Source organism: Theropithecus gelada, chromosome 13, assembly GCF_003255815.1.
Source record: "Theropithecus gelada isolate Dixy chromosome 13, Tgel_1.0, whole genome shotgun sequence".
In the NCBI taxonomy this organism is placed as follows: domain Eukaryota; kingdom Metazoa; phylum Chordata; class Mammalia; order Primates; family Cercopithecidae; genus Theropithecus; species Theropithecus gelada.
The window spans coordinates 5595334-5615492 of record NC_037681.1 but is presented as its reverse complement, the minus strand read 5'-3'; the positions used below and the strand labels follow the sequence as shown (position 1 = coordinate 5615492).

The following is a 20159-nucleotide window of genomic DNA, read 5'->3' as shown; positions in this document are numbered from 1 at the left end:
GTGGCTCTCCACTGTACCCTAGCCAATAACTGGCTTTTAACAACTCAAAAAATCTTTCCTAAATGACAGGCATGAGGCCACATGTCAGAGGTGTATTAACAACAATATTCTTGTGCTGCACCTACCATCAGAGTGTGGTTTTCAGATTAGGGTACTTTTGTAAAACAGCTATCTTTCTTCTGTCATTCATTATACATTATAGTGCAGTTTAAAATGATGACTTATGTTACTGTGATAAGTGCTCCTGACCCTTCTCCCATAAACAATAAAGAGCTCTTGACCTGTCTCTGGGGAGACAACAGGGGATGCCTTCAGTTGAGCACAGTGCTCAGGTGTCTTACAAGGGGCTATTTTCTTCCCTTCCCCCATATGCAAGAGATCTGCTATATCTCAAACTATATTTAGGGAAACAGAAGTGTTGGTGATTCCTCGTACCCTAAAATGCAGAGCTTTTAACTGCTTCTACACGGTTTGAAGTTCTACTGCCCATTGCCACTTCTAAATTATCTCTGGTTTTTTGCTGTATTTTGCTTTTCTTGTCCCTTCTATGTCATTTATACAAAATTTCTCGCCATTTATGTGAAAGAGAGGAAAAAAGGAACTCATACAGACATTGCCACTAAATCAGACAAACTTTTCTCTTGGAATTAAATACTTACAGCACAAAAAAGTATCTTGAACTTCCCTTGGCAACTATTCTTTACCTGATGATTTTTTCCCTAAAGACAACTTTACTTAATCTCCTTCTGGATTTAGAGCAGTTCTACAGATCTGAGAACGGCGGAAGACTGGTCAGTCATCAGGTGTCCAAAGTTATCCTCTGGTCTAATACTTTGTGAGATAATTTTCTTAAAAGATTTAGCCATAAATATAAGTTGAAGAACAGAACAAGGCTAATTTGGAAATAATTCCATGAAACCAAAGTACAACCAAATGATCCCCTTCGAGAACTTAATAAGTATCACATTGAAGACAGAATCACTAGACTCACCGGTTGTCAGTGCTGTGAGCTGGGAAGTGTGGGTAAAGGGCACAGAGAAGAGCGGCAATGGAAGAATTTGATGTGCTCAAAGAGTACCTGCAAAGTAAGTTTGGTGGGAACAGACGTTATCGATTACATTGCACATACTTTCAAGGCATTCTTGAGAATCAGGAAACTGGGGTATAGTAAGGCATACTGATAAGATGCCCTCATAATACAAGAGTGTCAGTGGTGTGAACATTCCACTTTTCATTTAGTCCTTAGGCCATTTCAAGATCATCACTATTTAAAGCCAAAGTAATATCCCATAAATGTTAGATTTCAACCCTTGAAGCAAGGTTTTAACATACAATAGCACAGTAGTGAAGACCATGAATGCAGTCCTAGAAATTATAAATATTGAAGACTCATGTACCAAGTATGCCACCTTCTTATCCAATTTTATTAATATATATGCCTATTTATACAATTATAAATCTCATTTTTAAAAATACAGGATGTTTTAGTTGGTATGTAAGCAGTTTTTTTTTTATTTCTGTAAAGCATGAGGATTCCTTTAGAATGACTGACTAAATGAAAAGGCAAAAGTTATCACTAAAAACTTACAATGACTGTATAAACAACTATTCCTCCAAATATAAATTCTTTTTTCGCCAATATGATACACTTTTAAGATAAAGTTTTATAGACTTTTAAAATATTCTCTTGGTAAAGGTTCTATTAAAATTTTCCTTAAATTACTTTATTGTTGCTCAAATTTAGTATAGCAAACTGGCAAATTAATCTAAAGTCCCAGAGTTTTTCTAAAAAATATTTTGAAATAAAGATGGTGTAGGACATCACATGAAACCACTTCTAACTATTTAAATACACACAAACATGTACACACATATACCCAAATCTCTTTCCCTGTCTTTTAAAATAATTGGAGTATTAAATAAGAACTTATAATTCATTACATATGCTTATGTATTTAATGGATTAGAGAGAAGAGATTTCAAATTTTAAGCAAAGAAATACATCTATTTTGGCATGTACATGGAATAAGCCATTTTCTTTGTACCATTTTGGTAAGCCAAAATTCAAAGATAAATATTAAGATATTAATGTTAGAAATTTTGGGTAGAAACATAATGGTGTAGCTATGCTAAGTTTAAATGTTATTAGAGAACATACATGACCATTTAAAAACCAAAAATCACTAGCAAAGCAGTAGCAGAATGGTAGAAAAATCTATTCGATATGAAAGAAGAGCAACGAGAGTCATACAGTTTGGAACAATGAAAGATGTGGAGTAAGAGACATGGAGAGGCTCATTTTGAAAGGAAAAAAATTTCAAAAATCATAGAATAAAATAAGTAAGAATTTTCACAGTAATATTTCTTTAACCATTATTAATTCTAAACAATTAAAGAAAGACAATTCCACAAAACATGTTGAGAGGAAATGCACACCTTTCTGATCATCTTTACTATCTGTACTTCTGAAAAGGTGAGTTCCAATGGTGAGCTCAGTCTTAAAGAAGAGGGGAAAATTAGCCTCCGTAGACATTGTGGCCATTGACCAAGGTCACACACACTAGAGCTAAATATATGCAGGGGTATACCATATTCACAGAATGGAAGACAATACTGTAACAGATTCTAATCTCAGACACATAGAATCTTAACACAGACACATAGAATCAAGGCAATTCTGATCAATATTTTATCAGGTTATGTAGCATGGAACAGACGCCAATATTTATATGAAAATGCAAGGAGCCAAGAGAAAAACACACTTTTGAAGAAGAAAACTCAGGTTGAAGGATTTACTCAACTGGATACCAAGACTCATAAGACAGTATAGTACTGGTGCAAGTACAGAAAAACAGACCAGTAGACCCTAATAGCCCAGAAATAAACACAGGTGTACAGACACTTAACTTATATAATAGAGGTGGTACTGCAGAGCAGTGGAGAAGGATAAACTTTTCAATAGCAGTGGGAAAAAAAACATGGAGAAAAATCCGTACCAGGTAGATTTTAGATCCAAATGTGAATGGAAAAGCTAAAAACTTCTAGAAGATAAAATAGGAGAATATCTCCTTTTCTCTGGGCAAGAAAATATTTCGTAAGCAGGACAAAAAAGTAAAAACTATAAAAGAAAAACACAAATAATTATGTCATCAAAAGACACCACTGAGAGAGTGAAAAGGCAAACAAGCCCTGGGGTGGCAAAGATAACTGCAACAAGCAAAACCGACCAAGGGCTTAGGACATAGTTTAAAGAATCCACAGAAATCAATACAAAGCTAAATCAATGTGCAGCAATCAACCTCATCACAACAGAAAGTAGAATAGTGGCTGCCAGAGGCTGGTGGGAGGGGCAAACAGGGATTGTTAATGGGTATAGTGTCAGTTTTGCAAAACGAAAAATTTCTGGAGATTAGTTGCACAACAGTGTGAATATACTTAACACTACTTAATTGCATACTTAAAATTGGATAAATTTTATGTTATGTGTATTTTACCACAAATAAAAATTTTAAAATAAATACAAAAACTGGGTAGCAAGAGACTTGGACATCATAAAAGAGGTTTGCCGTTGGCTATTAAAAGTATAAAATGGTACTCAAGAACATGATTCAGAAATACAGAAATTAAAGCCACCATGAGATCCTGTTATATACCTACTAGTTGGCTAAAACTAAAAAGACTGTAACAATAACAAGGGTTGACAAGGATATGGAACAACTGGAATATCACATCCTGCCCATGAGTATGTAAAATGGTACAAGTGCACTGCAGCACTGATGGTATTATTCACTGAAGGTGAATACACACCTATAACCTATGATCCAATTCCACACAGAGATCTATATACAACAAAATCAAAGACACGTACAACTTTCCCTAACAGCATTGTTCATAACAGCCTCAAACTAGAAGCAAGGAGCATATCCATCAATGGGGGAGATCAATAAAATGTGGTACAATCATACAATGAAATGTAATACAACTTGAATTACAATTACAACTTGAAATACAACTTGCATTACAACTTGAAACTTGTAATACAAGAAACTGAAACTTGAATAATCCATTGCTACACACAACATGAATCTTACAAACATAATGTTGAGCAAAAGTAAAGTGCAAAAGGATGCATCATGTATAATTCAATTTAAATGTCAAAGACAGGCAAAACCAATCTAAGGTGTTATAAGACCAGACAGTGGCTATCTTTGGGGAAAGGAAGATAATAGTGATTGAGAGAGGCACATGGCAGAAGCAGAGACAGGTGTCATAAGTTGCAAGTGCTATACGGAATCTTGATCTACACGATAACAAAGAGATTTTTCTATGGTAGACAGCTCTTTGACCTATGATGTGTAGACTTTTTTGTATATGTGTTTTTATTCATTACGGATCATCTAAAGCTAGGGCAGTCTTATAAAGGATGTAGTCAGGAATGACAGATGTTGGAAAAAGATCAAGAACATTGAAAACTAAGAAAATGTCACAGGATCTGTATATGATTTTGTTTGTGACCATTCTGTGAAAGTAGTTTAGTGGAGCGGTAAAATTTTTAACCAGTTGGGCACAAGCAGTGATGCACTGAAGCACTGAGCACAGAGTATTCTGAGAAATAACAGTGATGCTCAGTGTGTCAGAGAGGAAAGTAAATCTACTGAGTAGACCATAAGCTGACAGTTAAACTACAAAGAAGCCCATCAGTGGAATAATGCTGCTAGATAAGCTAAGAGCTAGTTGGAATTTAAATTTTTCATGTATCTTCAAGATTAAAGCAAGTCACCCTTATAGATCTCACCAATGAGATCTTTTCATTGGAAAAAATACATATTCACTTACCTTCCTCCTCCCAAAAACAGAAGTCCAAGGGCCATGTGGTGGGCTAAGTGAAAACCATAGTTCATTTCACCACCCGTTTTCATGTGTAAGAAGCGACAAAGCTGCAAAACCTTTAGGTTTCCCGAGCCAGCCATGACCATGGCGAGAGACAGCAGCACCACACTCAGACAAGTTTCTAGGTTGTAAGGACCTGTCTGTAAGGTGAAGAGATGACATCACTGTAATGTTGTGTTACATTTCTTTATTATCAGAACTAACTTAGCCATCATAAGAAGACTACAAATGTTTGGAACTAAAAAAAAATCTGTAAATACAAATATTTTCCCCAATTATGTAAGTCCAATGGAGATAATTTCAAATACTGAATATCAAGAAGACAAAAATCACTTGGAATGTCACACCCAAAGGTAACTGGTGTTAACATTTTGGCTTTTTCTCTGAATTTTTCCTTTATCTACACATATTTTTTCCAAATGAAATGGAGATGTTACTCTACACAATATTTTTAACCTTTTAAATAACCTATTAGAAGCAAGCTTCACGCATAAAAAAAGTGTTTTTTTTTTGTTTGTTTGTTTGTTTTTTGAGATAGGGTCTCTCACTCTGTCACCCAGACTAAAGTGCAGTGGCGCAGTGTCAGTTCACTGCAGCCTTAACTTCCTGGGGTCAAAGGATTCACCTACCTCAGCCTCCCAAGTAGCTGGGACTATGTGTGTGTCACCATACCTGGCTAATTTTTTATTTTTTTGTAGAGATGGGGTCTCTCTATGTTGCCCAGGCTGATCTCAACCTCCTGGGCTCAAATGATCCTCCTGCTTCAGCCTCTCAAAGTTGCTAGGATTATAGGCGTGAGCCACTGCACCCAGCCACAAAAAAATGCTTGTATAACATAATTTTGGTAGCTCCACTGTATAAGAATGCATATATATGCCATAATCAAATTTAATTAACTACTTTTAGACGTTTTTGATGTTTGTAACTTTTCCATGTTATAAATAGTGTTGCATAAATCTATGTAGTTTTTACCAGGAAATAAAATCTCTTAGTCTTGTCATCAGAGAAGCAATGCCTCAAAAGCAACTGAATCCTTACTAAGTACTAATATTTTTTAAAAAGGAAATTCCCAATATTTAATACTGAGACAGAATTACATGAGGTATGACAATCCATGAATATTATGGCCTTTCTTATTCTCTTGTCACAAGAACTAGATACCTGTGCCTTCTTCCAGTGTAATCATATTCTCACTAATATCCCAAAACAAAAATAAAAAGATGAGCTAATGGTTCTTCAAATCTCTCATTCTACATTCAAACAAACAGCAGCAATATCTGATAACACATAAGTAACTGGATTATCAGTAAATTTTTTTCAAGTTTAATTTTATTCCCAAGGAGAATGATAAAAATACTTACAACAGAAGCATTAGGTGCAGACAAATAAGTCATAAAATCTTTTGCAAATTTATGCTAGAAAAACAAAAGAAAAAATTCAAAGTTAAAAGAAGATCTTAAGGCTTTGTTAAAACAAAACAAAAAAAAAGAACACAGTAAACTAAAATACTTCTTACCAAACAGTTAAATGCTGATAAGTTTTCTGAGCCAGCAAATCGAAAACCCAGAGACAAACAGGCTCCTGCAATTATGTAGACATGTGCTTGCCTAAAAACAGGTGACAAGAAATTTAATAGTCATTATTTTACTTTAAAATTAACTTGAAATAAGTAACAATAAATATTCCAGTTCTCTAAGCTAGTTTACATTTTTCTGGGAATGATCAAGTGTGCCTCTACTCAGTCAGCAGATTTCTTTTTTTTTTCAGATTTTTTTTTTTCAGAAGCATCGGGTCACCCTAACTCGTGAAGTTTGCCCCTTGCCTACAGTTTCATATGCAGCAAAAACAATTTTTAAAATTATTGCCAATTTGTTTTAGTGGAAAGGATAAAAGACAAATACATACAAGTTAAATCTCCAATATTATTTTTTGAGGCCAAGAGCTCTATACTTCAGAGAGCTTTAACCAACGTCATGAACATCTGATAAAAAATGGTTAGAAACGCCTGGGATTCAGAATTACTTAAATCAAGGACAATATGACTCCTACACAGTATATTTCAATTTATTTATCTGATAGATGCTAGGATAGATAATTTGCATTATACATCACTTACGACAAAGTTTCCAAATTCAAATCCTCTGAGCAAGGCAATTCGATTTCACTGAGAGAGATACTATTTTCTCTTATAATCTGTCAATATAGAAAGCAAGAATACTTAGATATCAACGTTCTCATTGCAAATATTTAATAATCTAAAGAACAACATACTGCTTATCACAGCTATATTTATATAAAGTAAGCTTTACCAAACCATTTCACTCAAAAGCCTATATTTTAACCACATTGAATGCAATCAAATTTCAAATCTAAGATGGGCTAAGTAAGAATAATAATTAAGGCTGGGTGCGGTGGCTCACACCTGTAATCCCAGCACTTTGGGAAGCCTAGGCAGGCGGATCACCAGGTCAGGAGTTCGAGACCAGCCTGACCAACATGATGAAACCCCGTCTCAACTAAAAATACAAAAATTAGCCAGGCGTGGTGGTGCATGCCTGTAATCCCAGCTACTCAGGAGGCTGAGGCAGGAGAATCGCTTGAACCAGGGAGGCGGAGGTTGCGGTGAGCAGAGATCGCGCCACTGCACTCCAGCCTGGGCGACAGAGTGAGACTCCGTCTCAAAAAAAAAAAAAAAAGAAGAAGAAGAATTAAATAGGGCTGAACAAATATAAACAGGAAGACGAAAGTATATTCTGAATCAATAACACTGTCATAATATTGCATACCAGTCAACTGAAATACAAAGATGATGGCTTTAGAATTGGGGCAGGGGTGAAGGGAAGAAGTAGGAAAAGAGAAATAGGAAAGAACTCTAATCAGACGTATTCTTCTTTACAGGAGGTTTCCAGTATTAATCCAACATACCTACCACAGGTGAGGTTATTCACTAGGCTAATTACCCAAGCTAAGCTAAACTGTCAATGTGTTTATCAGCTACGTTACAACTATTGTTTAGAAAAGACATTCTTTTCCTTTTAGTATAGGTAATGAACAATTTATCAAAAGATATATACAGAATATCTAGCTGTAACAACCAAGAACAGATTTGATCCTTTTCTCCTAAAAGAAAAAAAGCCAAAAAAGATAAAGCTATATATTTGCTAAATATATGAATGCATTTAAGATTTATTCTTTTAATCTTTTGAGATTTCTTAGATTTCTTAACATTTCAGGATGTTTTCTTCAATACAACAATAAATATTGGCCGAACGCAGTGGCTCACGCCTGTAATCCCAGCACTTTGGGAGGCAAGGCAGGCAGATCACTTGAAGCCTAGAGTTCGAGACCTGCCTGGCCAACACGGTGAAACTCCGTTTCTACTGAAAAAAAACCAAAAAATTAGCTGGGTCTGTAATCCCAGCTACTCAGGAGGCTGAGGCACAAGAATCGTTTGAGCCCAGTAAGTGGAGGTTGCAGGGAGCCAAGATCGCATCACTGCACTCCAGCCTGGGCAACAGAGTGAGACCCTGTCTCAGTCTCAAAAAAAATAAATAAATAAAATAAAGTAAATAAATATTCAGAAGGCACTTATAATATAGTCTTCTTAGGTACTGAATATCACCAAATCAGACTTAAAATATCTTTCTCCTTTTTTTTTTTTTTTGCCTTGAGACAGGGTCTCCCTCTGTCACTCAGGTTGGAGTACAGTGGTGCGATCACGGCTCATTGCAGCCCTACCTCCCAGACCAAGCAATCCTCCCATCTCAGCTTCCCAACTAGCTAGGACTACAGGTGCACACCACCATGCTTGGCTAATTTTCGTATTTTTTTGTAGAGATGGGATCTCACTATATTGCCCAGGCTGGTCTTGAACTGCCGGGCTTAAGCAATCCACCCTCCTTGGCCTCCCCAAGTGCTAGGATTATAGGCGTGAGTCACCGCACCCTGTGTGTAAACTTTTTTATGAAAGAAAAAGTGCTATGAAGATGCTAGTTGTTATTTTACATATGCCCTAAGTTCAAACAGACATATGGTTTACAAAGTGACCTTTCATTTAAAAAAAAAAAAATCCTTTTAACGCTTAGGTGGCTCACTACAAGAAACCCTGCTCCAGAATCAATGTAGCTCCAGATGAGAATCCAAAGAAAAGTGGAGGCTGATAGGAAATATCAAGGAGGAGAACTGTGAAATTGTTCTCTCTCCTATTTGTAGTATCCCTGTTGTAGTAAAGATCAAATATAACATTATAAAGTCCAAAGTAAAAAAAGAGATTATTCTATACTAAAAGTCCAAAAACCATATTTTCATAAAAATGAAAAACAGCCACTGGTTTTTGTGCTTTTTTTTTTTTTTTTTTAAAGTAGAGACAGGGTTTCGCCACATTGGCCAGGCTGGTCTTGAACTCCCGGCCTCAAGTGACGTGCCCACGTTGGCTTCCCAAAGTGCTGGGATTACAGGCATGAGCCACTACACCAGGCCACAAAAAAGACCACTCTCTGACATGAATTTATACTTTCCACTTTGGAATTACAGTTACTTGTATATGTGTTTAATCTCAGTAAGCTAAACCTAGTACATTTAATAAAGTTTTTTGAGAACACTCTACATGTCTGGTGTATCTTTAATGTATTACAGAACTTAGCATGTGCCTTGCATTTACAGAGGATTAATGAGTATGTGCTGAATGAAGGAGTGAAAGAAAAAGCATTTCATCCTACAATATACATTTTAAAGAGCACTTTCCAACAAACTAAAAGCTCTGACATCTGAATAGGCTAGCAGTTAAAATTATGGTAACAAATGAGCGAGTCATTTAAAACAATTCTTCCTCACCTCTTTCATATCAGTGATTAACAAAACTGGAAGAACTAAACAAATAAAAACAAACCTAGGAGTTCTACTTCCTCAAATAATAGATGAATAAACTCCTATTGGGTCCAACTCATACAACAAGTATAAACCCTAGACAAAATATAAAATCCAAACTATCTATGGCAGGAGTCAGTAAACTATTTCTACAAGGGCCAAATAGTAAATATCAGCAACTACTGATCTATGCATTTGTAACAAAAAACAGCTACAGACAGTAAGTAAACAAATGGGCATGGCCATATTCCAATTAAACTTTCTTTCTAAAAAATCAGGTGGGCTTAATTCACCAACTCCTGACTCAAGGCACTGGAGTGAGAACAAAAGCAAGCAGATTCTAGAGGGGACAGTTGATTCATGGAAGAGAGGAACAACACTAGGTACATTTTCCTTTCCTTGGTTTCCACTCTGAAAGCAGGTCTGTCTGGGCCAAGAAAGACGACAAAAGCTACAATTAAAAGCTCACAACCTTCTTGGCCTTAACAACCAGGATACAGGAAAATACCACACCCATTGGGAGGACAGGACAGAATACTACAAAGAAGAGAGCCACAGAGACAGGGCCCCAAGCTCTGTGTATATAAATTCTGTGCAAATGTCTGCCTGATCCACGAACAATGTGTGCACAGGGCAGACTCCAACAGCCCACAGGATAAAGACGTGTACCAAGATTAGAGCTAGCAACCAAGAGAGAGTGACAATCTGATTCCAAGTAAATCAATTGGTTGCTTTAAAACAAAATGTATATATCTGGGTTTACTGTGCCTGAACTACAAACAATGTGGTTTACGCTAACACACATTCTCCTGAGAATCTGGAACTTTAGTACATGCAAAGCAGAGGGTACCTTACCTACATGTCAGCTCCCAATTAAAAACTTGGGCACTGAGTCTCTGATGAGCTTCCCTGGTAGGCAACCTCAACCTGTACCTCATATCATAACCAAAATTACTTTGAAATGAATTATGTAAGTATACATAAAAACTAAAACTTTGGAGGCTTTTAGAGAGAAGTAGAAGAGATTATCTTCATGATGGGGTTAACAAATGATTTTTTTCATAGGAATAGAGAATAACCACAAAAGAAAAAACCGACAAATCAGACATTATTTAACACTGTAAAATCTTATGCTCATCAAAACTATTACTAAGAAAATGAATATGCAAGCCACAGACTGGGAGGGATATTTGCAAAAGAAATCTGACAAAGAACAGGTTTCCAGAATGCATAAAAAACTCCAGCAACGCAGTAATAAAAATACAAAATTTTTTAAAAACTAAGCAAAGGACATGCACAGACACTTCACAAAAAGATAGATGGAGGACCAATAAACCAACGAAAAAGTTATCAACATCAATAGCCAGCAGGGAAATGCAAATTTAAACAACAATGAGAATATCATTACATATTCATCAGCAGCACTAAAATTTAAGAAATTAACACCACTAAATATCGGTGAGATGTGCAACAGCCAACACTCTCAAACACTGTTGGTCAATGTGTCAAATGGTACAGCCCCTTTGGGAAAGGATTTATTAGTTCTAACAAAACTAAATATACCGTCTACCCTATGCCTCAGTCATTCCAACCCTACCTAATAGGACCGCAAATGGAATACACAGGATCCCTAATCCGAAAATCCAAAATCCAAAGTGCTTAAAATCCGAACCCTTTTGAACATTAACATGATGCCCAAAGGAAATGCTCATTGGAGTATTTCGGGCTTCAGAGTTTCAGATTAGGGATGCTCAACCAGTAAGTATAATTTCAAGTATTCCAAAATTCAACAACGCTTCTGGTCCCAACCATTTCAGATAAGAAATACTCAATCTGTATCACCTAATAATAAAAACGAGAATGAACTATGAATATACTCAATATCTTGAAAACGCTGAAAGAAGTCTTATACAAAAGGGTATATGCTATATGTGACTTCATTAATATAAAGTTCTACATCAGGAAATTAATACATTCTTGGGGAAAAACAAAATTCATATTGGTTACCCTGGGGGTAGGGGTGAACGCACAAAGCGGGAAGGGGCACAAGGGACAGAGGCTGGTTTCCACAGGCCTATGTGTTAGTCAAATCTTATTCAATAGGATACTTAAAATTGGTGCATTTCACAATATATAAATTTTATCTTAAAAGGAAAAAATGTAAATATCAATTACAGTTAATATGTATGGTACAATTTCAGGATGAAGTATATTACTGTTTGGAACTAACATTGAAATTCATCAAAAAATGTTGGATTAGGTAGAGGAATAGATAAGTGGATAAGTGATTAAACATGTTTATACCATAAAATATTATTGTAGAGTCTATTGGTGATGTGGATGTTCATATAAACTTCTTTCAACCTTTGAGATTTTTCTTCTGAAAATACTGAAAGAAACAATCTACATAAAGAAACTGAGACCACTGGGCATGGACAGTTGACTAAGGGCAGTGGTTAGTTACAATATTCAATTTTGAGTTTTTACCAAAAAAATCCGTTTATTTTTAACTAGTATACTTGGCCTATCGAACAAACATGATATAAAGTAATTAAAAGAGTTATTATATTAGGAGATCTAAAATTGTCATGAAGTAAAATAGCATCTTAGAAATGTGTATTTAGGCCGGGCATGGTGGCTCACACCTGTAATCCCAGCACTTTGGGAGGCCAAGGAGGGCAGATCACAAGGTCAGGATATCGAGACCATCCTGGCTAACACGGTGAAACCCTGTCTCTACTAAAAATACAAAAAATTAGCTGGACGTGGTGGCGGGCGCCTGTAGTCCCAGCTACTCGGAGGCTGAGGCAGGAGAATGGCAGGAACCCGGGAGGCGGAGCTTGCAGTGAGCCGAGATCGCACCACTGCACTCCAGCCTGGGCAACGGAGTGAGACTCCATCTCAAAAAAAAAAAAATTAAAAGAAATGTGTATTTAATTATGATAAAAATATCAAGAACACTTTTTTAGAGTATTTTGGCAAACGTTTAGTTTTTTTCTTTCATTTTTTAACTGCCACACAACACTGATACTCATATTTAATTTTTTAAAACTACAATTTCTAGGGACCTGAGGCTGAAAGAGAAGACTGCGGTCTGTGCAGCACAGAATCTTAAAATGAAAGTTCTTAGGTCTTTAAGAAGTATCCTGATGATCAATATTGCCTTCATAAGAAAAAATATTTTACAGAATTTTGAAAAATCCCATAAGATCATAATTTTATGCTACTAAAGATATAATATTTATTATATGTACTTACTTGAGGAACATTGCTGTCAACCCACTTGGAATTTGGTAAAATATCATCCCACAAAATCAGGCATCGAGCAAGTGTCTTAAAAATGCAACAGAGATAAAATTAATTAGAGCAGGTAAAGTTCACAGACTTTATAACAATGATAATAATAAACAGAACAATTTAAGAATCAGTTCCCAACTGATGAGAATTTTGAAAAATAAGTATATGCAAATACAGGAAAAATAAGTATATGCAAATGCTTAGGGCACTAAGCATCAGTGCCCTAATGCTTACAGGCACTAATAAACCTATTGTAAGTCGAAAATACCTTAAGCTGAAAATACATTTAGGCCAGGCTCAGTGGCTCATGCCTGTAATCCCAGCACTTTGGGAGACCATGGCGGGCAGATCACTGAAGGTCAGGGGTTTGAGACCACCCTGGCCAACATGGTGAAACCCCATCTCTACTAAAAATACAAAAATTAACCGAGCATGGTAGCACATGCCAGTAGTCCCAGCTACTCAGGAGGCTGAGGCACAAGAATAGCTTGAACCCAGGAGGCGAAGGTTGCAGTGAGCCAAGATGGTGTCATTGCACTCCAGCCTGGGCAACAGAGCGAGACTCCATCTTATTAAAAAAAAAAAGAAAAAAAAAAAAGGAAAAAGAAAACACATTTAATACACCTTGCCTGCCAAACATCACAGCCCAGCCTAGCCTACCTTAAACATGCTCCAAACACTCACATTAGCCTATAATTGAGTGAAATTACTATAAATTCTCATAGTAAACTGTGGAGGATGGGTCGTTTACCCTTACAACTGCATGGCTGACTGGGAGCTGCAGCTTGCTGCCGTTACCCAACACCAGGAGAGCATCATACCGCCAGGAGTACGAGAAAAAATTAAAATTCAAAATTGGAAATATAGTTTCTACTGAATGAGTACCACTTTCACACTATGGTTAAGTTAAGAATCCTAAGTTGGGAATCATCTGTAGTATCAACCTAAACTACTCACTAAAATAAAGATTTAAATTTTAACAAAGAAAAACTAAAATTGAGTTGAACATCATCAAAGTTTAGAGGGCTTTGGGGGTACTTCTTAAAACGTACTCTGGAAAAGAAAAAAATCACAAAGGAAAGAATCATAGCTCTATCTACATCATAATTTAAAAGCTTCCATATGCTCAGTTTAAACATCAGAAAAAAAAGAATTAGAGGGAAAATTTTAGACAATTAAGTCAAATTGTTATTTTCTTTAGATTCAACCTTACAGTATTATTACATCCCTGATAGTAATCCAAAAATGTAAAATAAAGCAGTAAAAAAGTCCTAATCATTTGTTGCTTTTTAGGAAGTTTTGAATGATAATGTGAGAAAGTGAAACGTCACTCCAAGTATTATATATCAATGTGGTTACCTTTCTTGGGATTCCCAAAGTCCTATTTGCGAAATTTCAAATGAACACTGCCAATTAGATATGCATGACAAATTAAAAATAAAAGGCTCTCTTGTAAAGACATTTGTGTTTGCTATTTATTCATTCATTCATTCATTCATGGAGACCAGCCTATGTTGCTCAGGCTGGCCTCAAACTCCTGGGCTCAAGCAATCCTCCTGTCTCAACCTTCTGAAGTGCTGGGATTACAGGCATAAGCCACTGTGCCTGGCTTACAAGCTAAGTTTAAGAACCATAAACAGACTTCTCATGTTAACACAAATGAAAAATGACAAAGCATACCCTAAGCAAGAGAAATTCTGGCTTCACGAAGTCCAACAAATACATGGTGTCAGGGGCTCGCAGCCAATCTGCAATAGATCTGGTGGTGGAGGAAAACAGTAAGGGACACTGCTCAAGTAGAGAGCAAGACAATCAAGAATCTCAAGATCTGTTTCAAAACATTTCTTCCCACTCCACTACTGCTCTACACATTTTTCACGATACTTTACACCTTCTAACGTAATAGTTATTATAGATGTACATGTATGTCTTACTACAACATAAGCTCCATGAGGGCAGATATTTTTAGTTTTGCTCAATGAAATATCCCCAGTGCCAAGGAAGCATTGCCCTACACATTCATCCAAACAGTAAATGATAAATACCTATTTTTAAACACTTTGTTAATTCTGCACACATTTACTTTTTCTAAAGGGAGAAATGTAGAACACTGAAAAGTTCCTTGAATCTTAGAACTTTTTTTTAATTAATAGACTTAATACATGGCATAATGTCCTGTACTCAACTTACTCTTCTATGCAAAGTGTAAGCATAAATGCCAAAGGTCTACTTTCAAGCGTCAGCACTAATATACCAGGTTGGGAAGGTAGATGGTTTGGTAATTATAAAAGCTCTTGAAGTAGGCAAAAACCATTGTTTTACAGGTAACCAAGATCAGACTAATGATAAGTACTTCTGACTTAACCAGTCCTCACAGCAATATGCTAAACTGATGAAAACAAACAGGGGCATTGTTTGGGTGTTACTGACATCAACTACAAAACAGAAATGAACAGAAATTGAAAACTATATTGTCAAATACCATTAAAATAGCCAAATATATTATTTCTAGGTAAAATCTTTATAACTTCAAATACTGCAAGTTTTCCTCCAAAAACTTACAGTATTTGAAAGAAGGAAAATCAGCTTAATCCAGTACAGGAGAAATAAACACATGAGATAACTGAATTTTACAACCAAGGTGAGAGAGGATATCACACTATCATGGCAGAAGGAAGGGTGGGTGGGTAGAAATACCTGTTATTGGTTTTCAAGTAGATCATAGCCAAAGCTAGAGTAGCACCTGGACAAGTCACATCCACATTTATGGTATCTCCCTCCTATTGAAAGAAGAGTTTATGCATGTAAAAGAGCTCTGAATTATTATAAAATTCCTCTGAACACTAGCTATGCTTAAAATTAACATATTTACCAGTGTTAGTATGAACACTAGTATTTCCCAATTAACTTCCTAGCTTCCAGACTTTTATCTGTTACTTTGATGTGTACTTACTTTGATTTGATAACTTGGCGATTTATGTTTCTCCCTATGCATTCCTGTTTGAAAGCGCCTATGTCCTCCAACCATGTACTGATAGAGCTGCTCAGGAACGTTGAGATCAGACATACCTATCAAATTGCTGCCATGCTGGAAAAGACAACAACAGACAAGTCAAAAGAAATCTTATGGAGGAAGATCCACAACATATACCCATAACAAATATAAAAATGAACTAACTTACCTCAAAGCAGGTTATTTCAGGTTTGGGGTTTTTTTATTTCCAATTTAAAGCAAACATTAATCATGAGTTAATAAATCATGAGTTATTAATGTTTAATAATTCTCACAAAAGTTTTAATACATGAATGTTCAACTTTAAGTACTGTCTTAAAATATGTAAGAGCTTTAGAGTTAGTTACATTTAACAATAAAGAAAAATATTAGTTATATAATTGAAACCTGAACTGTAAATACCTGAATACTTTCATTATTGTACGTAAGAATTTTTCCAACAACAATAACTATGATAATGATAGTAATTTATTGAATGTATGCTCTGTGTCAGGTACTATTCTGTGTGTTTAACATGAATGAACAGCCATATTAAATAGCTACTATTAAAACCCCATTTTATAAATAAGGCAAGTGTAGCACAGAGGGATTAAGCCCAAGGTTATACAGCTATTATAGTAAGCTGCAGGGCTACATATAAAACATGGCCATCAACAATCCATGAAGCTGATCAAGCAATAGACAATAATGTAGTTAAATGACTTGACTCACTAGTTAGGACCAGAATTCAAGCTGCAATTCCTGTGTGATTACTTGTTTTTTTGAGAGAGTCTCACTCTGTCGCCCAGGCTGGAGTGCAGTGGCATGATCATGACTCACTGCAAGCTCCGCCTCCTGGATTCTCATCATTCTCCTGCCTCAGCCTCCCAAGTAGCTGGAACTACAGGTGCCCGCCACCATGCCCGGCTAATTTTTTTATATTTTTAGTAGAGACAGGATTTCACTGTGTTAGCCAGGATGGTCTCGAACTCCTGACCTCGTGATCCACCCACCTCGGCTTCCCAAAATGCCTGGATTACAGGTGTGAGCCACCACACCCAGCCAATTCTTTTCCATTATACTACCAGCCTCTTTAGCTCATGTGCCAGTGTGAATTCAAGGCCCCAACAGATGGTCAACCACAAGGTGGATTTTCAGAACACACATGAGAAAAAATTCCTTCCACTATAACTTTTTTTTTTCTTTTGAGATGGAGTCTCGCTCTTGTTGCCCAGGCTGGAGTGCAATGGTGCGATCTCGGCTCACCGCAACCTCTGCCTCCTGTGTTCAAGTGATTGTCCTGCCTCAGCCTCTTGAGTAGCTGGGATTACAGGCATGTGTCACCACACCTGGCTCATTTTGTATTTTTAGTAGAGACGGGGTTTCCCCATGTTGGTCAGGTTGGTCTCAAACTTCCGATCTCAGGTGACCCGACTGCCTCGGCCTTATAACTTTCTTTATATCATTTAGTTTGACCATAACAATGTATTGGTGGTTTTTTAAGGGGAACCACATTTCAAGTGAAACAATCATTTAATGAAATGTTTCTGGTAATTCTGTACACATCTCTTGGATGCAGTTAAAGAAGGGTCAATCTGATATTGCATTCTGTCACAAGGCAGATGTTACTGGGACAACATTCTGGGATACACAGTGAACATCACCATGGCAAAAGGGGGTAAGGGTTTGTTTCAGGCAGCTACTATAGACTCTTACGGCTCCCGATCATATACGTTTTCACTGTTTTCTATTTTCAATCGTAGTGGGCTGTCACTTATTCATTGTATGTCTTGAATACTTGGGGAAAAAAAAAACTTCATTCCCTTTAGTTTGTTCATGAACACTGTAAGCTGGAGGAAAATAAATCTTAAAGTCCCACTCTTGACCACAGTTTCTCTCCATTTGCAAATCTGGTACTTTGAAAAATATCCAAAAAGACAAGAGAGCTGGGCAGCAGATTAAGTCATAGTAAGGGACAGTATTCAGGTTTAGGTGTCAAGGTTATTTGTTTCAACATGTAGATGTCCTAACTGAAGCATGGGAAGGCATAGACTATGCTTACCCCCAAGCAGACCATGCCCAGGGCCAAGCCAGCAGCTAAGGAGTATGACTCTCTGTCAGTGCAGTATTCCATTTCAGGACCAGGAGGCCGTCCTGTAAAAAGAAAAGCGACACAGTTCAAACTAGCCTCTCAAAATCTCAACTCATAAAAATCTTAGAATTAACTTTCTAGCAAGTTGCACTGGCGATACGAATGGAATATAACTCCATTCAGAAAGTTATGACACTATGGTGTCCACAAATATAGGTTTACCTACCTAAAAAAAAAAAAAGGGGCCCAAAATAGTTTTTAATTTGCCAATTTAAGTCTTTATAAGCAATGATATTCAAATACTATGAAACTTTGAGTCTTACCAAAAAAAATTACCAAGTAATAGAAAACATTTTTAAAGGGAAGAGTATTCAAAAAAAAGTTTTATTTTTTTAAAAAACATCTCGGCTGGGTGTGCTGGCTCATGCCTGTAACCCCAGCACTTCGGGAGGCCGACGCAGGTGGATCACTTGAGGTCAGGAGTTCGAGATCAGCCTGGCCAACATGGTGAAACCCTGTCTCTACTAAAAATACAAAAATTAGCCAGGGTGGCAGGTGTCTATAATCCCAGCTACTCGGGAGGCTGAGGCAGGAGAATCACTTGAACCCGGGAGGCAGAGGTTGCACTGAGCCGAAATCAGGTCACTGCACTCTAGTCTGGGCGACAGAGTGAGACAGCATCGCAACAACAGCTACAACAAAATATCTTACATTTTGCTTTTATTACTTTCAAATTCACTCATCACATGTGGTGAAACATGTTCAAATGATGATAATGAATAAGGAGGTCACTTGCTTATATTGTTGTTGAATATTATGTTTCAACATTTATTTCGAGTCTACATAATAATGAGCCCTACTATGGCAGAATTTCTGTGCACTGATCTCAGAAGTCTGACTGGATATAAAATTCATACTTTTAAAAAGCACCCTATAACCCTAATGCTACCTTGTTGAAAATGACAAAATGTACTATGTATTAAAACCCTTCCCTCTGAAAAAAATTTTCACACTCCTAAAATTTTATCCCGATAGGAAAAAAGTGCAATTAAAAAAAAAAGAAAAAAGGCTGGGCGTGGTAGCCCTTGCCTATAATCCCAGCACTTAGGGAGGCCAAGACAGGAGGATTACTTGAGGTCAGGAGTTCGAGACAAGTCTGGCCAACATGGAGAAATCTCATCTCTACTAAAACTACAAAAGTAGCCAGGCATGCTGGCAGACACATGTAATCCCAGCTACTTGGTAGGCTGAGGCATGAGAATTGCTTGAACCCGGGAGGCAGAGGCTGCAGTGAGCCGAGATCGCGCCACTGCACTCCAGACTGGGCGACAGAGCACGACTCTGTCTCAAAATAAATAAATAAATAAATAAATAAATAAATAAATAATAAAAATTAAAGAAAAAAAAAATCACACAAAGGTAATCAGTGTAATGTTTATACATAACAACAAAGGATTATTAAAACAATCTAAAAAGTTCTAAAAGTTAACAAAAAAAAGCATTTTACAGACCATCAACTCAATGAGTACTATACAAAATTTGTTTTAAAAACCACTTATAACAATGATCGATACAAACAGAATTTTTAATGTACATTCTGAGAGTAATCCTATAAAAAGGCACATACATATGAATTAAAGATGAAATCTTCTATATACAGTATGAAAGAAGTATGCCACAGCTGTGAGACTGTGCAGTGACATCATTAGACATCATCATCATAATCATTATGTAGCCAAAGAATGGTAAACTACTTTCCAGACGAACATGCTTTAACAACCAGTGTTGAATATTTTCTGAATAAGTGTTTTTCAGATCTCTAACTTATGCTACTATGTATTTTGATAGCAGAAACATTTCAACGTTGGGAATAATTTCATCTATCATTACAGTAGACTAAATTATGGGTGCCAGTCTTCACTGGTTCTCTCTTAGGTTTCTGTCAACACCACGAGAGAAACACACCCTCCAGCCTGGGTCCCAGAATAAGGCAGGTGAGGCAGAACAGCAGCAGAGCAGCCA

The 20159-nt window shown here is 36.6% G+C and overlaps 1 protein-coding gene across 1 annotated transcript in view; it reads right to left on the bottom strand.

Annotated features, from left to right (window-relative positions):
• ANAPC1 (anaphase promoting complex subunit 1) overlaps positions 1-20159 on the bottom strand; it is a 121808-nt gene that overhangs the window by 17897 nt on the left and 83752 nt on the right. Inside the window, exons 24-33 of the mRNA XM_025354990.1 lie at positions 18108-18199; positions 16007-16141; positions 15751-15833; positions 14734-14812; positions 13015-13089; positions 7007-7083; positions 6407-6497; positions 6252-6305; positions 4837-5030; positions 992-1078 (exon numbers count right to left, since the gene is read on the bottom strand). Coding sequence (XP_025210775.1) covers positions 992-1078; positions 4837-5030; positions 6252-6305; positions 6407-6497; positions 7007-7083; positions 13015-13089; positions 14734-14812; positions 15751-15833; positions 16007-16141; positions 18108-18199 — 967 coding nt within the window. The remainder of the gene's footprint in view (positions 1-991; positions 1079-4836; positions 5031-6251; positions 6306-6406; positions 6498-7006; positions 7084-13014; positions 13090-14733; positions 14813-15750; positions 15834-16006; positions 16142-18107; positions 18200-20159) is intronic.